Raw genomic sequence first — 18269 nt, forward strand, 5'->3', positions numbered from 1 at the left:
TTTTACCAGCTTGGAAATTGTATATTCTGTGTTTTACGCCTCGATATAGAATTTATATAAATGTGTAGCTTCTAGGTAAAGCATTGACAGATGCATGGCGCTAAGGGTCGTAACAGTGAGGGTTCTTTATCGTTCCGACGCATACTCTGGCACAAGACCTCCATTTTAAGGTCATATTCGAAAGACCCGTGACTTTCACTTTTTATGCCGGGCGTATGACGAACTAGAAGTCACCACCTACAATTAGAATTGACGTGGCACCGGGATCGAATCCGGGACTTCTGGCTCCCAAACCATTACATGTACTTAGCCTACACTAGTTTAGCAATCTACGTGAGCGTATCAAGGGATCTGGTTTTAATCAGATTGTTACTTAGGCTACCACGACCAATTTCGTATATGGAAAAATGATACCGTGGAAGTAATGCTGTGTTATATGGGTTAAGTTTCTCGTAGCCTCGAGCCACGATCAATAGGTTCTCTGTTGACATAATTGACGTGTGATTTCTTTCCAATACTTGGTAAATGAAAACTTTAATTTTTTTATTTACATGTAATTTAGTTAAAAAAAACAACCTACAATTTTCATTGAAAGTCGCCCGGAAAAAAAATCCACAAAGCTAACCCACAGGGTTTTGACACAATCTGAGCAAACTGGTATATGTAGTGTGATGGGAGCTAACAAATCAGCCAAAAATTCTCGATTCTCAAAACGTCGGTATCAATCGTGATAATGCTTAAAAAGTTTTCCCAGTTGAAAACCAGAATATTGTTCTGTTTTGTAATTCATAAATCGTTTGTAAACATGATTTCACAGAAACTTTAAAAAAATAAGTCCAACTTCCGAGAAATTAGGTCGCCGTCGTTAACCCTACACCATTTTCTCCATGCAATTTTCCTTCATTACATTGGATGTTATGCATCCGTTGCAGTCCATCTTTGAATTGCCGTTTAAAATATAGCTACCTCAGTACTTGTGGTCAGTCTCACAATATTAGAATATTAGAATGAATGTTGATCGTCGATTTCGGCAGATCAGATTCGTTTTCACCAGCTATTGGCCTCCCGAGTTCAAACAAGTCAAAGATGCTTCATATCAAATGAAAAGAATTGGAAGAATAGCTGTCGAGGAAAATTGGTAACGCACAACAAACACAGACCTAAAAAGACAGGTGACCTTAAAAAGTATGTAGCGGGGAAAACGACTTTTTAAAAAATCGTTTGTATGACTTCCTAAATCATCGTTATGGCAGTCAGACAAGTTCGATTGCCAGTGGCCAGGTAGATCAGTTTTGGAGATTCAGGGATCCCTGGTTCGAATTCCGATCTGGTCCGTTGCATTTTCTCCCTTCCTGTTACATTTGGTACAGTAGAACAGCCCCTGGAACTGACAGGTGAAAATGACTGCCAGGGAATAAGATCCTGAAAGGAATGTGGCGGTCAGACGGGTTCGATCGCTGGTAGCCAGATAGTTCAGTTGGTAGAGCACCTGACAGGAGATTCAGGAGACCCGGGTTCGAATCCCAATCTGGTCCGTTACATTTTCTCCCTTCCAGGTAGTTTTGGTGCCATTAACTACTGGAATGTTGCAGGTGAAAGTTCTGCTAGGGGTAAAAAGAATCTGGGTATGTGTCTTCAAGGGCAAAGACAATTCAAAGAGGGATTGAAGAATGTAGCAGCCAGACGGGTTCGATCACCGGTGTCCATGCAGATAGCTTACCGGAGGTAGTTGGTAGAGCACCCGACTAGAGCTTGTTTAGGTGACCCGGGTTCGAATCCCGAACTGGTCATTTGCATTTTTTCCATTCCGGTTACAGTACAAACCATTTTAAAAATCATTTCTACGATTTACTAAAAACGTACTAACATTTTTTTAAATCGGACAAACGATTCTTTAAATCATACAAACGATTTAAAAAAAAAAAATTAAGGAGGTACTATACATCGTCATCATGGCTGAGTTCCCTTTATCTAAAACATGAATGAAAATATAAATTTCGGTCATATTTTTCTATTCATTTCATATAGCATTGCCTAGCTGAGTAGGTTAGTATGTCGCCTGGTGAATTGTAGATCGTGGGTTCGAGTCCAGCAGAGGTTTTTAATTTTTTCCCCAGCTTACTTTTTACTAAAACTGAATTTTATTTTTTACTAAAATAACCGTCTTTATATTTTCATTCATGTTTTAAAAGGAACTGTATATTAACACCAAAGACACTCACTGTTTTAAATATAGGCTATATAATACCAAAAAAATATTTTTCTGTAAACAAACTATTCGTATATAGTTTGTTTACAGTAAGACAATTTGAAAAAAAAAAATTATGCGAAAGCCTGTGATTACGACGGTTATTTTAGTAAAAAAAAAAACCCTGCTAGATTCACGATTTACAGTTCACCAGGCGACGTGCCAACCTACTCAGCTAGGCAAGGATATATACTAGCGAGAGAAAAAATCCAACACAACTGCATCTTAAAATTTAGTATAATTTTTCTATATTTATTGTCTATGTTTATAAAACCTAAACAATCGATAAAGGTGATGTTTTTTTAACAATATCGGATAGTACCCGACTCGGATGCATTTTTTTCATGGTTAATGAACACATGTTGTTTATTGAAGTGTTCGTACGCACAAGTTTTACTGGCCAATACTGTTTGGAGTAAGAAGTGTAAAAGGTTTGTTTGGACACTATTCGTTAAGGAAACCACTTTAGTTTTGACAAAATTTACCCTTCTGTCATGCCACGACTCAGCGAAAACCAACGTAATCGTGCTGTTGGGATGCTTCAAGCTGGAATGGCACAAAATATCGTAGCAAGACACTTTGGAGTTCATCGGAACACCATCCAGTCATTATGGAGATGTTTCCAACAATCTGGTAACTCTCGGGATCGACTACGTTCTGGGCGTCCTCGTGTGACGTCGCGTCAACAGGACAACCACATTAAACTTGTGCACCTGAGAAATCGTTTCCAGACAGCAAGTTTGACTGCTCGTAGCATTCCTGGACTTCGACCAATTAGTCCAAGAACTGTGCGTAATCGTCTGCGCGAGCACAACATCAGACCAAGACGTCCAGCAGTGCGCCCAGTATTGCTTCAACGTCATCGTATCGCTAGACTAGCGTGTTGCAGACGACATCTGCGATTCAGAATACAGGACTGGACCAATATTCTGTTCACTGATGAATCCAGATTTCATTTGGATAGCAGTGACGGCCGTTGTAGAGTGTATCTTCGCGTTGGGGAGCGGTACCAGGACGATTGTGTTGTGCAACGTCGACAATTCGGTGGAGGTAGCGTTATGGTGTGGGGTGGAAGGACCCCTCTACAAATTGTCAATGGAAATCTCACCGGCGTACACTATCGAGACGAAATTATTCAGCGCCATGTGATACCCTTCAAACAGAGACAGCAAAATCACATCACTCTGCAGCAAGACAACGCAAGACCACACGTTGCACGTGTAGTCAGGGACTTTTTTTGTTCAACAGAATGTCGCTGTCGTGCCTTAGCCAGCTGTTTCCCCCGATTTATCGCCGATCGAGCACGTCTGGGATGAAATGGAACGCCGTTTACCAAATCAGCCAGTGACATTGGCTGATTTAGGTCAGGCTTTGACCAACATCTGGAACAACATCCCTCAAGCATTTCTGAACACTTTAGTGGCACCAATGAGGCGCCGTTGTCAAGCATGCGTGAATGCAAATGGTGGTCACACGCGTTATTAACTTCGTTAATTCAAGTTCGAATACCAGTGTCTTTCGAGTGTGCTGAAATTGACGTTATTCGACGTTAACATTAATGGGTTATGAAATGTTTTAACGAATACATTTGTTAACAGTATTACAAAAAATAAAATTTGTTCATTGTTATTTTTTATTATTTTTTCATATATTAAATAATAAACAGTTTCTTTTTTCCGCTAGTATATAATAAGGTCCACAGGGACTCGACGTTTTAAATATCTATAATAAAAAAATATTATGTTTACAGGAAGACAATTTTTTTATTATAAATATTTAAAACGTCGAGTGCCTGGGATATGGTCGTAATCTACAGTTCAGCAGCCGAGACTAAGTAGTGAGCTACTCGTCTAAGCACATGCTATACATGTACATATTCTCATTCGATGATGATGTAGAATATATCCTTACGCCTCGCGGGCAATTATATCGTTTGGATTCAATTTTACTATTAAAGAGTAGTAAATTCGAACCCAAGCGATATAATTTCCTATCAAACGCCTCAACTTATTTTTTATCAAAATGTTTTCCGGATTATAATCGACTAACGGTTTCACGTCTAGTTTTAGGAGCATAAGAACTACATCCGCTTTGAGAAAATGTCCAACCTGGCCAAAGTCCCTTTCCTAACAGGCGTTAGACGATTGTTTTATTTAGTGTCAGTAAACGAATCTTCGTTTAAAGATGTGGAAGAGGTTCCACTTTACATCAACGAAGTAAGTATCTTCATACGATGTAGCATCATCTCATCATGTTCTTCGCATTGTCTCATTGTAACAGGTTTCTCTTTCCCTTAAGTAATAACAGGAACACCTGTTTGGGTTCTCGACAAGACGTTTATTCAGGAGTCACCATGCAATGCACGAATTGTCCAATGATGAAACCCATTCAAGAGGAAAAATGTCGGTCTATGTCTAATTGTCAAAATATGTCAGATCTACTGAAATCAACTCTCTTCTTCAAAAACTGAATAAAGACTGACCACAAAGAACAGAACTCTTGGAGGGAAAATCTCCAAGACCAATCCAATGACATAAGACAAACTAAAACACCAATGAAATTAAAAGACACAAGGACATTTGGCCAAAATATAATTATATACCCCAGGCCATTACACTGGGAAAGTGACCAAATTTTTATGCTTGACTGCATGTTTAAATTACATTACCTTGCCTAAGCATTTTATTCAATGAACCGATTCTTCATACATATACCCATCATATTATACAATATACATGTATAATATGAGTCTGTCACATCATCGTTCACGTTGTTACGTAATTTTGTTGCACCACTCTGAATTTACAGCTTGCATAACCTAATAATATGTATACGGTGTGACCGTTGGACCGAGCGAAGCATGTAATGGTCATTGGAGTGTCCCAAGTGGTAATCATAATTCCGTTAAGTACGGTAGATTATGATTCATTTAAAAAAAAATATTTTTAATGAAATTTTCCTTGCGCTAAAAACCCAGTAACATCTCAATATTAAAGGGGTTTATATGGGGACAACAGTTTTACAGGATCCGCCTATTCATTGAACGCAGGAAATAAAACGCAAGGCGACGTAAACTGTGTATTGTGACGTCACATTTAGCCCCGCTTTTTTCTCTTTTTCAAAGCAAACAATAATACATTCCGAATGCAATGAAAAAGGCCGTTATAAAACTAAACAAAATTAACCAATAAATTCAAAATGGTAAAAATGTAACCATAATTTTATTGTATATTCTTATTTAAAGAAACTCATGAACTCATTCATTTATTTAGTCATATTACGGTTTTATATGTAATTATTTGCTAAAAACTTTTACAATGATAATTATACTATTCACTTTGAACAAACTGAGTGTTTAAATTACGAATTGCACGTCAGAGTCTTCTATTATCGGCATTCAAAATAAAACACGAATAACTGTTGAAGCAGGTAATGAAAAAATAAATGGCGGCGCCCTTATGGATCACGAAAATTTCAGTGAACGTATATAGAGATTATCTCTTTTTCTTTTGCTGATTTTGACTTTTTTCTTTTACATACGTGTTACCTTTAGAGCCTTGCTTCGCGGACGGTCCTTTGGTATAACGTCGGAACCCCTGGGTTTTCTGAATTCTCTCCGGCATTCTACATTAAATGTTGAATGTAATAGAGGGAGAAGCCCTCTCACGGCCCGAAAGGCCGTGAGAGCGGAGCTCTCCCTATAGGTAACACGTATATACATGTTTAAAAGGAAAATATAGAAAACTAATGAAAAATTAAACCATACCTATGGAACTTGAAAATTTTGGTCCCAATGGCGTTGATTCGAATACTATCGTGTGGACATGTATTTGAATCGACGCCATTGGGACCAAAATTTTAAAGTTCCATAGGTATGGTTTAATTTTTCATTAGTTTTCTATATTTTCCTTTTAAACATGTACATGTATATATATATGTGTTACCTATAGGGAGAGCTCCGCTCTCACGGCCCGAAGGGCCGTGAGAGGGCTTTGCCCTCTATAACGGAGGAAACCCTGTGGGTTCCGTTGGTGAGTCTAATATGTTGACGGTAAGAGGTGTAAAAACTAATATACATTAATTTACATGTTTCAATATATTAGAGGACGAAGCCCTCTCACAGGCCGTGAGAGCGGAACTCTCCCTGTAGGTAACATGTATATACATGTTTAAAAGGAAAATGTAGAAAGGCAAAACTAATAAAGAATTAAACCATACCTATGGAACTTGGAAAATTTTAGTCCAAATGGTGTCGATTCGAATACAAGCAAGTGGACATGTATTTTTCCATTTTGAATCTTGTGTACCCAAGTTCATGTCGTTCTGAAAGTTGCATAAAATTTGTAAAAGCATGTGAATCTTATTGTTTTAATCATATATAATCACTCCTCGATTAACGCGATTGTACCATGTCTCCAATGTTTATGAATTTGCTAAGCACTGACACTGAACATGATGTCACAATGCACTGTTTACATCAATTGTGTTATGTTTCCTGCATTCAATGACATTCTAGGTAAAAAAAACTTTTCAAGCTACTAGTCCGGTCGGGCTAGTTGAATGTAAAATTTACTAACCCGAAAAAAAATTCACTAGTCCAAAATCAAAACAGTTTATTAAAGAAAATTTAACTTACAAATATAAAAAAAAATGTATCCGTATAGTAAGAATGAAAACAAAAACAAATGAAAAACTTCCGTCATACTCCACTACATATAATATTAAATTTCTGTCAATTTCAGATTCAAGCAACTCATTTTCAGTCTCCTCCTCCTCATCTTACATTTTTCACAATGCGTACACAACATTTTATTTTTTTCAACGTCAAATTTTAGCTATGGACGGTTCAAGGTCCATGATTGAACAAATCCACGCTTTCTCATTGACTCGTATCTTTCTTTCACACTTCGTTTTTCCCACTCGCCATGACAGCGGAAGAGCGACCTGTGTAGGTGCAATACGATTCGTACCTGGACCTTTCTCTTTCGTACCTGAAACATTTTGTACCCATTTTCAGCGTATTAGAGTTTGACATTAAAGATGAAGTTACCCGGTACGAAATAGTTTGGACCTGATAAACTGGCAAGCAAACTCAGCAAATTAGATAATGTTATTACACGAGGTGTTTATAGATTATATATATATAATATATATATATTCTTTTAAAGAAAAATTTATACTAGTCCGACAGAAATTTTACTAGAAATCGGGCGTCGGTCTAGTGATTTTCGCCCTGACTGCAATGAATAGGTGAATCAAATGTTCAAAGTTAGGATGCTTTGACAGAGCTCTTTTTGTCCTGTTGAGGATATAGATTCTAATGCCAATACTTTTTGCTTCACCCTTAAAAACGGTCACACCGTAAGACATATTATCTATCAATTTCATCATATTAATTGAAAGAAAGCCAACATTAAATCCATACTAATTTTTATAGCCTTGTTGATTTGTTTTTACACTAAAAACTATACTGCACAGAAGTTGTAAAGAAAATGACTTTCAATATGCCACCAGAGGGTGTATTACATTAGAGAGTGCGACAGAAAGGATAACTCTGATTGGAACATTGAAATATATTGAAAGCGAAACGCAATAAGCTTAAAGAGTCACTGTGATCATGAATGTTATTTTAGAAATTATTATCATTTATCATATACTTGGTAATAATTTTGCCGATTCTGCACTGTGTGATGGGGATGACTTCACAATATATAACTAATATCAACGACCAGCCCAAAACCCAATATCACATATCAGACTGGAATGCAAATACGCAATTCAATCTGGAAATTATGAATTCGCTAGTAACAATCAGTGTATCAAAGTTTTTACCATAGTATATTAATGTATCAAGGTTTTCACTGTATTATATATATTGTAAATCAATATATCAAAGTTCGTACCATAGTTAATCAGTGTATCAAAGTTTTTATCATAGTTAATCGTCAATGTATTAAATTTTAATCATTATAGTAAATTGATGTACAAATTACCATGAAAAATTGGTTTTTATCATAGTAAGGGAATATATCAAGTATTCTTGATATAATACCTTTAAATCCCCCCCCCCCCCAAAGGAAAATAAAATAAATCGAATATCATTATGTAAAATTAGCCCTCAGACCCCATATTATATAAAAATAATCACCTAAAAACACTATACTGTATAATGTATAAGTACATATGTATATAATTAATAGAATTTTTTTTTTTCAACATTCTGTAAATAGTTCGTGGTATATCTTCATAATATATACATGTAATATAGAATTACAGAAGTGTTTATTTCTTTAGAGAGAGAGAGAAAGAAAGAAAGAAAGAAGGCGAGAGAGAGCTATGAAAATATTTGGTTCCATAGAATATTTCATGCTACATTCCATATCATATCAGTCCTGCCTTCAGGCTGATATGGGGCCACTTGGGCTAGCTGATACGATATATATACTTCAGTTTTATAGTTAACCAGTCAGGGTACCTTGACATAAAATAAACTATTTTACTAGTCTGTGTGGGTCAGATGTGCCTAAATCTTAAGCCCTAAATTTTCATAGACACTATAAGTACAATTTTTCTGTCACAGTAAGCAAAGTGTCATGGTTGATACCTTGTGTGTGCATGTGAAACTAATGCTGAGGGAACGGTGGATGAGGACTGTCACCTGCATGTTTCAGATCACTGGGTATACTAAGGATCAACTCATTCTTGTCTTAAATTACAGGCTACACCTTTTTTCTTCGTGTGTATTTTCCTGGAAATGGCAGTTATGTGGTTCAAGAAGGACAAAAAAGGCAGAATGAATGATGGTGCAACATCTGTCAGTGCTGGGCAGTATTCTAGATTCCCAATGCAAGTTGTCAACCTTTATTCAAAATATTTTGTAAAGCTAATTATATTAAAACAACAGATAAAAAATTTGCAATGATTTTAATGTCATGGGAGTATTCTTTCTATGTTAATGCGTTTTTTATATGCCCGTCATTAGACGGGACCTATTATGTTATGGTGCTCTCATTGTGTCTGTCTGGCTGTCTGTCTGTCCGAGGTCATGTTTTTCAGACTTTTTTTCATAACGGATGCATACATGTACAACCAGTGTTCGAAATTGGTTGAAAATTTGGTATAGACCATGGGTCTATGCCAAAACAAGATGACATAGACCTCATCAAATTGGCATAGACTGCAACATTGCATAAAAATAACACCTATTTAACACATTGTAACAATTATTTAGTTCTAATGTACTTAGAAAGCATATTTTCTTTCTATTTCCATAACAATATCCTCCTTTCCTTATAATGTTTACGTTTATCAGAGGTTGACTGACCATGTAGGGGCCTTTGGGGGTAACTTTACGTTTTCCTTCAATCCTAGCCTAGTACTAGTGCCTTCCACATACTTCAACTTTGCATACATTTTTAAATCAAAGACTACTTGTTCGTGCTTACAGAAGATGGTTCAACTAAACTTTAAATGGGAATATCATGAATTTATATATCACAAGAGAAAATATCAGTCAGCATATTTAGGTGAGAATACTCGCAATCAACACACAAACTGGTTAAATGCTAGTCATGATTGAATTGACATTTTTTTAAACAGTCATACCGTATATACTCGCCTATAAGTCGGTTGTATAGTTTTTAGGTTATTTTGGAGGGAATTGCCATTGACCCATTTATAAGTTGGTCTAACTTTTTTTCAAGAATCGGTTGACAATTTCAAATCAATGCTCTAATGTTTTTAAATGTGTTTCAAATAATATTTTGAGAAATGCACTGATATTTGATATTTTCCCCCAACAAATCAATTTCATATCAATACTTTTATGTATTTATCCGTGTTCCAATAATGTTTTGGGATATGACATCGATATTTCACTTTTTATTCTCAATAAATTAAACAGTTACTATTTTGTTGGTTTTTTTTCGTCCATGTTTTTGTAGTTTTAAAAATACTAGGCTATACATTACACCATCAAGAACAATACTTATCTTCTAAGGACACTCCTATAAGTCGGACATAGAGTTTTGGACCAAGATTTAACGCCCAAAAATCCGACTTATAAGCGAGTGTATATGGTAGTCATGAAAGCACTAATGGAACATTGATTTCTTTGAGCATGCTGCAATTTTTTAACCACAATTCAACAAAACATTATTAAAAAAATTATTTATTCATTATTATTATTATTTGGTTTTTTTTTTTCATTTATTAAACTTAAGAAATCGGCATAAACAATTTGGTCGATTTCAATTATAATTGGCATAGACTGATGCCATTTGACATAGACTCGGTCCACCGGTCTGGATTGATCCCTCCTTGACTTACTCTGAAATTTAATCACAACCTCCCTCTCAGAGAAATACATAATCAGTTCATATTTCAATGTAATTGGTGCACCATGACCTACTTTAGGGCTAAAAGTAGACCAAATTATTTCCTGGGCTTTTTCTCATCATAAATACAGATATTGCATTGATATTTTGTCATAACCTCCCTATCAATGAAATACATAATCAGTTCACATGTCAGATGGATTGGTGCACCATGACCTAAGGCTTTTCTATTCAGAATGTGTGTGGTATCAATATCAGAGTGCATATTATGCTTCCAGGTTGAATGTCACTTTCCGACGGGCGTTTGTTGTTGTGGTACTCTTGTTATAATGTGGTAATCTGTTTTTAAAACGTTGGGGGAGAATGCTTGGATATTGATATTATACTTTATTTTTACACATTTGTAGGCTCCTTGGTCTGAGGTCCATCACTATTACTGGGTATGTTTGGGTGTATGACAACTACAATATTTATGGACTGCCTTGGGATTCGGCTTGGACTTGGTGGTTTTGCTTCCTAGGAATGGATCTTGGATATTACTGGTTTCACAGAATGGCACATGGTGTGAAATATTGAAATATAATTTTAAAATACAGGTGACTCTTGATGGCTTGAACTTTTATCGCTCAAAGTTCTTGATTTCTTGAAGTGAAATCATTGTCCCAAGTTTTTTCTCTATATAACTAAGCAAATTTACTATCGATCTCTCAAACGTTCAGTCTCTCGAAGTTCTCGATCTCTCGAAGTGAAGTTGAGTCCCGTAAAACCTATTACATTGCTTTTCATTCTCGATCTCTCAAAGTGGTGGTAGCATTTACACACCATTATCCAAGTGTATAATTATTTCAGTGTGGTTGTGGTAATTAGGTGTTCACATAGGCGATAAGTCACCTGCTTCTTTGTGGAGTTGGACACTTGATTTTATAATTGGTTAATTGGTCAGTTTCCGCCCTACACTGGGGTCTTGTGGTGATTTGTATAGAAATCCAACTATGAATAAAATCTATCATTTGTTTTGACTTTACGGCAAGAGAGTAAATTTGAGACATTAATTTAGAGACAATGATTCAGTGATCTACAGACTGTTGAATTTCTTGAGTTTATTCTTTGTGTAAAATTAATCTAAAAAATTGTTTTACTTAATCTAGTGTATAGTTTTTGAGACAGTAAAAATTTATCAGAAATGTTTTTTATGCCTATCTTGTATGATATACATAAACTTTGAAATCTTTTTATTAATGCAAAATTAGGTTCTTTATTTTGAAATCAAATGAATTACTTGACAAATATGAAGGGAAAGTGTCTTGAAAACCTATGGTTGGACCTTCAATTTCCGAATTTTGATCTCTTGAACTCTCGATCTCTTTTATCAATGTCCCTTGAACTTCGAGTTATTGAGAGTCACATGTACTCTAGATTATATATGGGTTTATCAAATGTAAAATATATTCCATTACTTACATTTAATGCATATTCAATATATCATAATCATAATTGTATGTACAGTTTGTTAGAGGTAAATTTCATGTCCAGTTTGTAATGGAAGACAATTATTCTAGAGGTAAATTTCATGTGGGCTGCCCATCAAGTACACCACAGTTCTGAGTACTACAATCTGACAACAGCACTGAGACAGTCTGTACTTCAGATATACACTTCTTGGGTAAGATTTTAAACATTTTTGTCTTTCTAGCTTGGTGATTAGGGCACTCACTTCACAATGTCTCTGCTTTGATTCTCAGTCCTTTTGGCCATGTCAAACCTAAGATGTTTAACATATTAAGTAATAATTGTTCCTTCACTATGTACCCAGCATTAGAAGTAAAAGTCACTCGTCTTTCAGATATGACCTTAAAAACAATGTCCCGTGTCATTGTAAGCATGGGCATGATAATTAGGGAACTCTCATTGCTACGGCCTTAAGCACCATGCATAGGTCAAAATTTGTGGCACTTCACATGCAACTTGTGATGTTTCTCTGTAGGTGAAATTTTTTTTCCAAATGGGATGTAAAACAATAAAGAGAAACTTTTTTTTTTATCCTATTGAAAATCATATAATGGTTGAAATATTGTTGACCATGTTCTCAAAAGTTTTGTATTTTAAAAGATTTGATAAACTCATCACAGAAAGTGATTTGTGATTTCAGGTATTTTACCTTCCTCTTGCTTTATTTATACCACCCTCCATCTTCATGGTTCATAATGAGTTGAATATATTGTACCAGTTCTGGATCCACACTCAGGTGAGAACAGATGTCAATGAAAGATTTAAACATTGGTATGAATAAATTCTCTTTCATCATTATTGTTTTTATATAAGAGCTTTTCTGATCACAGTTTGTCATCTCTCTTTTTTCCTGTCCCTCCGGCCGCCTGTCTGTAAACTTTTCATATTTTCATCTTCATCTTCTCAAGAACCACTTGGCCAATTTCAACCAAACTTGGTATGAATAATCCTTTAGTGAAGGGGATTCAAGTTTGTTTAAATGAAGGACCATGCATGCTCCCTTCAAAGCGGAGATAATATCATACCATGATCTATGACCTTGTGACCTTGGGTTTTATCCAGAACAGCAATATCATGTTAATCATATTGGTGTTGAGGCATTTCTGTGTTATGTGAATTCATTTTCAGTTTTGTTTTGATTCCTTGGGGGCTAATTTTGGGCCACAATATGGGGTCAAATTTTTTCATGGGAATAAAAATTGATAAAAAATCTTTTAAAAATTACAACAGCTGAACAATGGCAGGGCCATGGTGACTCAGGTGAGTGATGTGGCCCATGGGCCTCTTGTTTGATGAATATTACCCAGTAAAGTTTGTTTTTGTAGTTCATAAAATCACTGGGTCCGCTGGAATATATTCTCAACACTCCCAGCCATCATAGAGTTCATCATGGAAGAAATCCTTATTGCATAGATAAAAACTATGCTGGCACACTCATCATATGGGACAGATTGTTTGGTAAATTTCAGTAATTTTCAGATTGTGTAAACTTTGTATGAACTTTGTTCTGGACGTAATTTAAGAAGGTGTTTCTTTTTTTATTTTTGGCATTTTCAGGCACCTTTCAAGCTGAGGATGAAGAGGTTGTGTATGGGTTGACACACCCAATCAATACATTTGATCCAAATGTCATTCAGGTGTGTATGAAAATAAAATGCTTTCAGTAAACAAGAAGTTTTAGAAACATATATCCCCCCACCCCCATATGGCAATATTGAAAAAAAAAAATCAAATTTTCTTACTACAGACCAACAGGTGCAAAACAATATGTCCCCTCTTTTTCAAAGGGGGCATAAAAACCTCTGTAAACAGAATTTTTAAAATCTGATTCTTGCACTCCAGGCAATTGAATGAATTGATGATATATGCTGTCACTTCCTACTCACCTAAAGAAATATTTGGTGAACAAAACCTTTAGACCTGCAATTTTCAAAAGCTCAGCTGTTTTAGTCTTGAATCATACTTTTTTTGATGTTGTAGTTTGGATACTTGAAGTACATGATTGAGAGGTTTGGTGAGATGAAGGGATGGAAAAACAAGCTGAGAGTAGTGTTCTGTGGGCCAGGATGGGCTCCAGGCAAACCAAGAACTGGAGATATCAATGATATTCCTGTGGTATGTCCATCTCTATGTGTGTTATAATGGTGACCAGATTACCATTGATAATTCATTCTCAGGCACAATTTGAGATCCTGTTGTTGTATTGATTTTGGTAAAACTATTATTGATGACTTCAAAACATTAACATGCAATCTATAAATAATATTTCACATTTTTTTAAATGTTCTACATTTTTATAGGAAAGTATACAGTTCATCTGAAAAATTAATAACCAAAAAATATACTTTAAGGTGAAAGCTCCATGGCCCAAGTATCACCTTAACCTCCCAAGCTGGGTCAGTGTGTATGCAGCAGTACACTTCACCCTGGAACTTTTGTACTATCAAGAGGTGGCAGCCAGGAATGCTGTAAGATTGTATTGAAATAGGTTATATGTTTAATGTAAAACCAAATAATTTCTTAATCTACCGAAATTGCTAGAAGACTATGTAAATTTCTGAAGAATGTCTAGATAAAAGAAAAACAGAGCTCCAGATAAGGTGCGTATCAGCTTAAATACTCATTAAATTTGACCAAATACGCATTTAAGTTGAAAATCATGCGTACAATTACGCATTAGGGAATGTAAATACGCTTTACACTCCCAAAGTAATGCGTATTAGTCCGCGTATTTGTGATACATATACAGCAGTATGATATAAATATGAATTATCTATTCATATGAATTGAGGTTAGCCCAGGGCTTGATCATACATGATATTTAGCGCTATGAAATACGTTTTGATGACAATCACAATTTTGAAAAATTGGAAGAGTTAACTCAAAACACTATCATATAGGCCTACTTGTTATATTTTCTTTCTTAAAGAGTTAGTGTGCGGTCAAAAGCACAGGAAAAAAACTTGTATTATCAATCATGGACGAATGATATACAGAATTGGATCTTAATCATGTGACTGAGTGTCTGACATTTTCAAATTTAATGCATCAATGATAAATATCAAATTCCCAATGACAATGAATAGTTTTAATAAAAAGAACTACAAAGGATTTTCCCCGTAAATAGCTGGTCCGGCCTTTTAGTATAAACTTTAAGTTAAAGTTTAACGGAAGAAGTATCGTTTATCTGATGACATCTTCTGTGCAAAAGAGCAAAGATAATCAGTAAATTAACAAAATACACTTTTGAATTTTTCTGAAAAGCAAAATATTCATTGATTTGATAATCAGGGGGTAAATACTCTTTGTGGTAAAAAATTATCTGGAGCTCTGAGGAAAAGAAAGAGTATGAAAGAAATGAACTTCAGTATCTTGAACACTGATATCTCGAATACCATGGATATATTGAAGTGATTCAGAATTTAAGTCCAAAACAACTTATTCTTTAAGTATTTTACCCTCGATATCTCAAATCCTCAGATATCTCAACAAAAATTCTCAGTCCATTCGAGTTCGAGATAACAAGGTTTGACTGTATGTAACTTACAACAGTTTGATGTTTTAATATATTGCATATGCCAATGAGTGATGGTGTTAAAATTGTAAATAAATTCAATTCAAAATAATCTTCCATAAAGTAAATTCTACCTCACTGCCTTGTAATGAATTCCACCTGACTGGTGGTGGTGTTTTATTTCTTGTATAAAATATGTTTTGTGTTTCCAAAACAGGGACTGTCTCAGTTGTCCATCTTGCTTTTTGTCCTCCATATTGGATTTGGCCTGACCTGCTTTGGAAAGATTTTTGATAATGAGTAAGTGCACAATATTTAAGATAAGTTTGAAATGAAATTGTATTGTGTGTGAAGAAAATTTAGACTTTTCTCTTTTATTTCCCAGTCCATCTGCTCCTCAGTACGAGCTCCTAAGATGTTTCCTGACGTTAGCTGGTGATGTTGCCTTGTGTTACTATGGTTTCTATGGAGCCCCTGGTTACAGACCCACCTTTGTCATATTTCTACAAGCAGTGTTTATGTTCTCTCTCTGCGTGTGGTCGTCTGTCATTTACAATACCACCATGAAAACCAAGAAAGTAGACTAGCTTCTGTGTTTATTCTGCACAATGCATCAAAGTTCTGTGATAGTTCTTAAATCAAGTGATATTTATTTCTACAGCATTAACATTCCAGTGATAAGAATTTTTTGTTTGTATTTATATGTGAATGTATCCGTACATGATATATCGGTACCGTCTTAATCTGTTGAAGGAGACAATCTGATTTTAATAGCAGTGAAATGAAAAGCATACTGTGATTATATGAATTAAGATTTGATTGTTTTTAAATTTTCATTCTTTAATAAAGATGGCGCTACAGCATGTACTTGTATTTTGATGAAAATACATTATGATTGTTTCAATTGTTGACAATAAAATTTTATTACCAAATTAATTCAGGTGTTTCTTGAGTTAAATTAAGACATACTTATGTGTCACCACCCTCCCCTTTTGTGGGTTGTGACCTTCTTGATTCATTGACTTCTCCCCCCTCCTCCTGCACCACCAGCACCAAAAATAATGTAGCTCTCATGATACGCAATGTATATGTCTCTGGATATTACCTTTTTGTACTTGCTCACATACAAACAAACAGAAACCAAAATGCAAACTCATTGGAAGAGGTAAAATTGACTGGTTTCTGGTCTTTTTAGCTCACCTGGGCTGAAAGCTCAAGAGGGCTTTTCTGATTGCCTGTTGTCTGTCATCCGTCCGTCTGTAAATTTTTTTTTTTATTTTTTATTTTTTTTTACATTTTTGACTTCTTCTCCAGAACCACGGCCAAAAGCATGCTTGGGTGAAGGGCTTTCAAGTTTGTTCAAATGAAGGGCCATGTCCCTTTCAAAGGGGAGATAATCACAAAAATGCAAAATAGGGTGGGGTCATTTAAAAATCTTCTCAGAACCACTGGGCCAGAAAAGCTTTCTGACATAGTGCAGATTCAAGTTTGTTCAAATCATGGCCCCCAGGGGTTGGATGGGACCACATTAGGGGATCAAAGTTTTACATACAAATATGTAGGAAAAATCTTCTTTTCAAGAACCACAGGGCCAGAAAAGCTGAGATTTACATGAAAGCTTCCTGATATAGTGCAGATTCAAGTTTGTTCAAATCATGGCCTCCGGGGGTTGGATGGGGCCCCAATAGGGGATCAAAGTTTTACATACAAATATATATAGGGGAAATCTTCTCAAGAACCTCTGAGCCAGAAAAGCTGATATTTACATGAAAGCTTCCTGACATAGTGCAGATTCAAGTTTGTTCAGATCATGGCCCCCAGGGGTAGGATGGGGCCACAATAGGGGATCAAAGTTTTGCATACAAATATATAGGGAAAATCTCAAAACCTACTGGGCCAGAAAAGTGGAAATTTACATGAAAGCTTCCTAACATAGTGCAGATTCAAGCTTGTAAAAATCATGGTCCATGGGGGCAGGATGGGGCCACAAGAGGGATCAAAATTTTACATAGAAATATACAAAGGGAAAATCTTCTCCAAAAACTACTGGGCCAAGAAAGTGGAAATTTACATGAAAGCTTCCTGACATAGTGCAGATTCAAGTTTATTAAAATCATGGCCCCGAAGATAGAATGGGTCCACAATAGGGGATCAATGCTTTGCATACAAATATATAATAATAGGAAAAATCTTTAAAATATCTTCTTCTCCAAAACTACTGGGCCAGGAAAGTTGAAATTTACATGAAAGCTTCCAGACATATAGTTTAGTAAAATCATGGCACCCGGGGGTAAGATGAGGATCGCGACTACTTTTTCCGTCTTGGTTTTAAATTTTACTTCCCCCTTTCAAAGTCTCGCGAGACCCAGAGTATGCGAGAATTTGGGCATGTTGGTAAATAATATACCAGTTCTGCAACTTTTGTCGTAATCGATTCACCCGATTTAACAATGGTGTACTATCATTGCATTGCAGTAGACTGTAGTAATGATTCAAAAAAGAAACAATACGCAGAAATATCCACAACTGATATATTTTTATGGAAATGTGGATTTTTTCCCACTGCTGCCAGCCAGGAAATTCCCAAAGCTGAGAAGAGCTTGCGTCAAAATATATAGCTTCGCGAGCTTAATTCAGAAGTTCATTTTACCTGTATCCAGAC

The 18269-nt window shown here is 35.7% G+C and overlaps 1 protein-coding gene across 1 annotated transcript; it reads left to right on the plus strand.

Annotated features, from left to right (window-relative positions):
- Positions 1–4324: 4324 nt before the first annotated feature.
- Positions 4325–16543, plus strand: LOC125669581 (alkylglycerol monooxygenase-like). Its single transcript, XM_048904187.2, has 11 exons — positions 4325–4464; positions 8967–9094; positions 10992–11146; positions 12144–12247; positions 12734–12829; positions 13419–13551; positions 13651–13730; positions 14074–14208; positions 14445–14561; positions 15825–15907; positions 15993–16543. The coding sequence occupies exons 1-11, from the start codon at positions 4348–4350 to the stop codon at positions 16192–16194; spliced, it is 1350 nt and encodes a 449-aa protein (XP_048760144.2). The 5' UTR covers positions 4325–4347; the 3' UTR covers positions 16195–16543.
- Positions 16544–18269: the final 1726 nt, after the last annotated feature.

Source organism: Ostrea edulis, chromosome 4 (assembly GCF_947568905.1).
Source record: "Ostrea edulis chromosome 4, xbOstEdul1.1, whole genome shotgun sequence".
Classification (NCBI taxonomy): Eukaryota; Metazoa; Mollusca; class Bivalvia; order Ostreida; family Ostreidae; genus Ostrea; species Ostrea edulis.

What these genes read in the sequence shown, in the direction of transcription:
- LOC125669581 (XM_048904187.2), top strand. Translation starts at nt 4,348, where the DNA reads ATGTCCAACCTGGCCAAAGTCCCTTTCCTAACAGGCGTTAGACGATTG. An exon ending in CAGTATTCTAGATTCCCAAT is followed by an intron (nt 9,095 to 10,991) that starts GCAAGTTGTCAA and finishes ACACATTTGTAG; the next exon opens with GCTCCTTGGTCTGAGGTCCA. An exon ending in TTGATCCAAATGTCATTCAG is followed by an intron (nt 13,731 to 14,073) that starts GTGTGTATGAAA and finishes TTGATGTTGTAG; the next exon opens with TTTGGATACTTGAAGTACAT.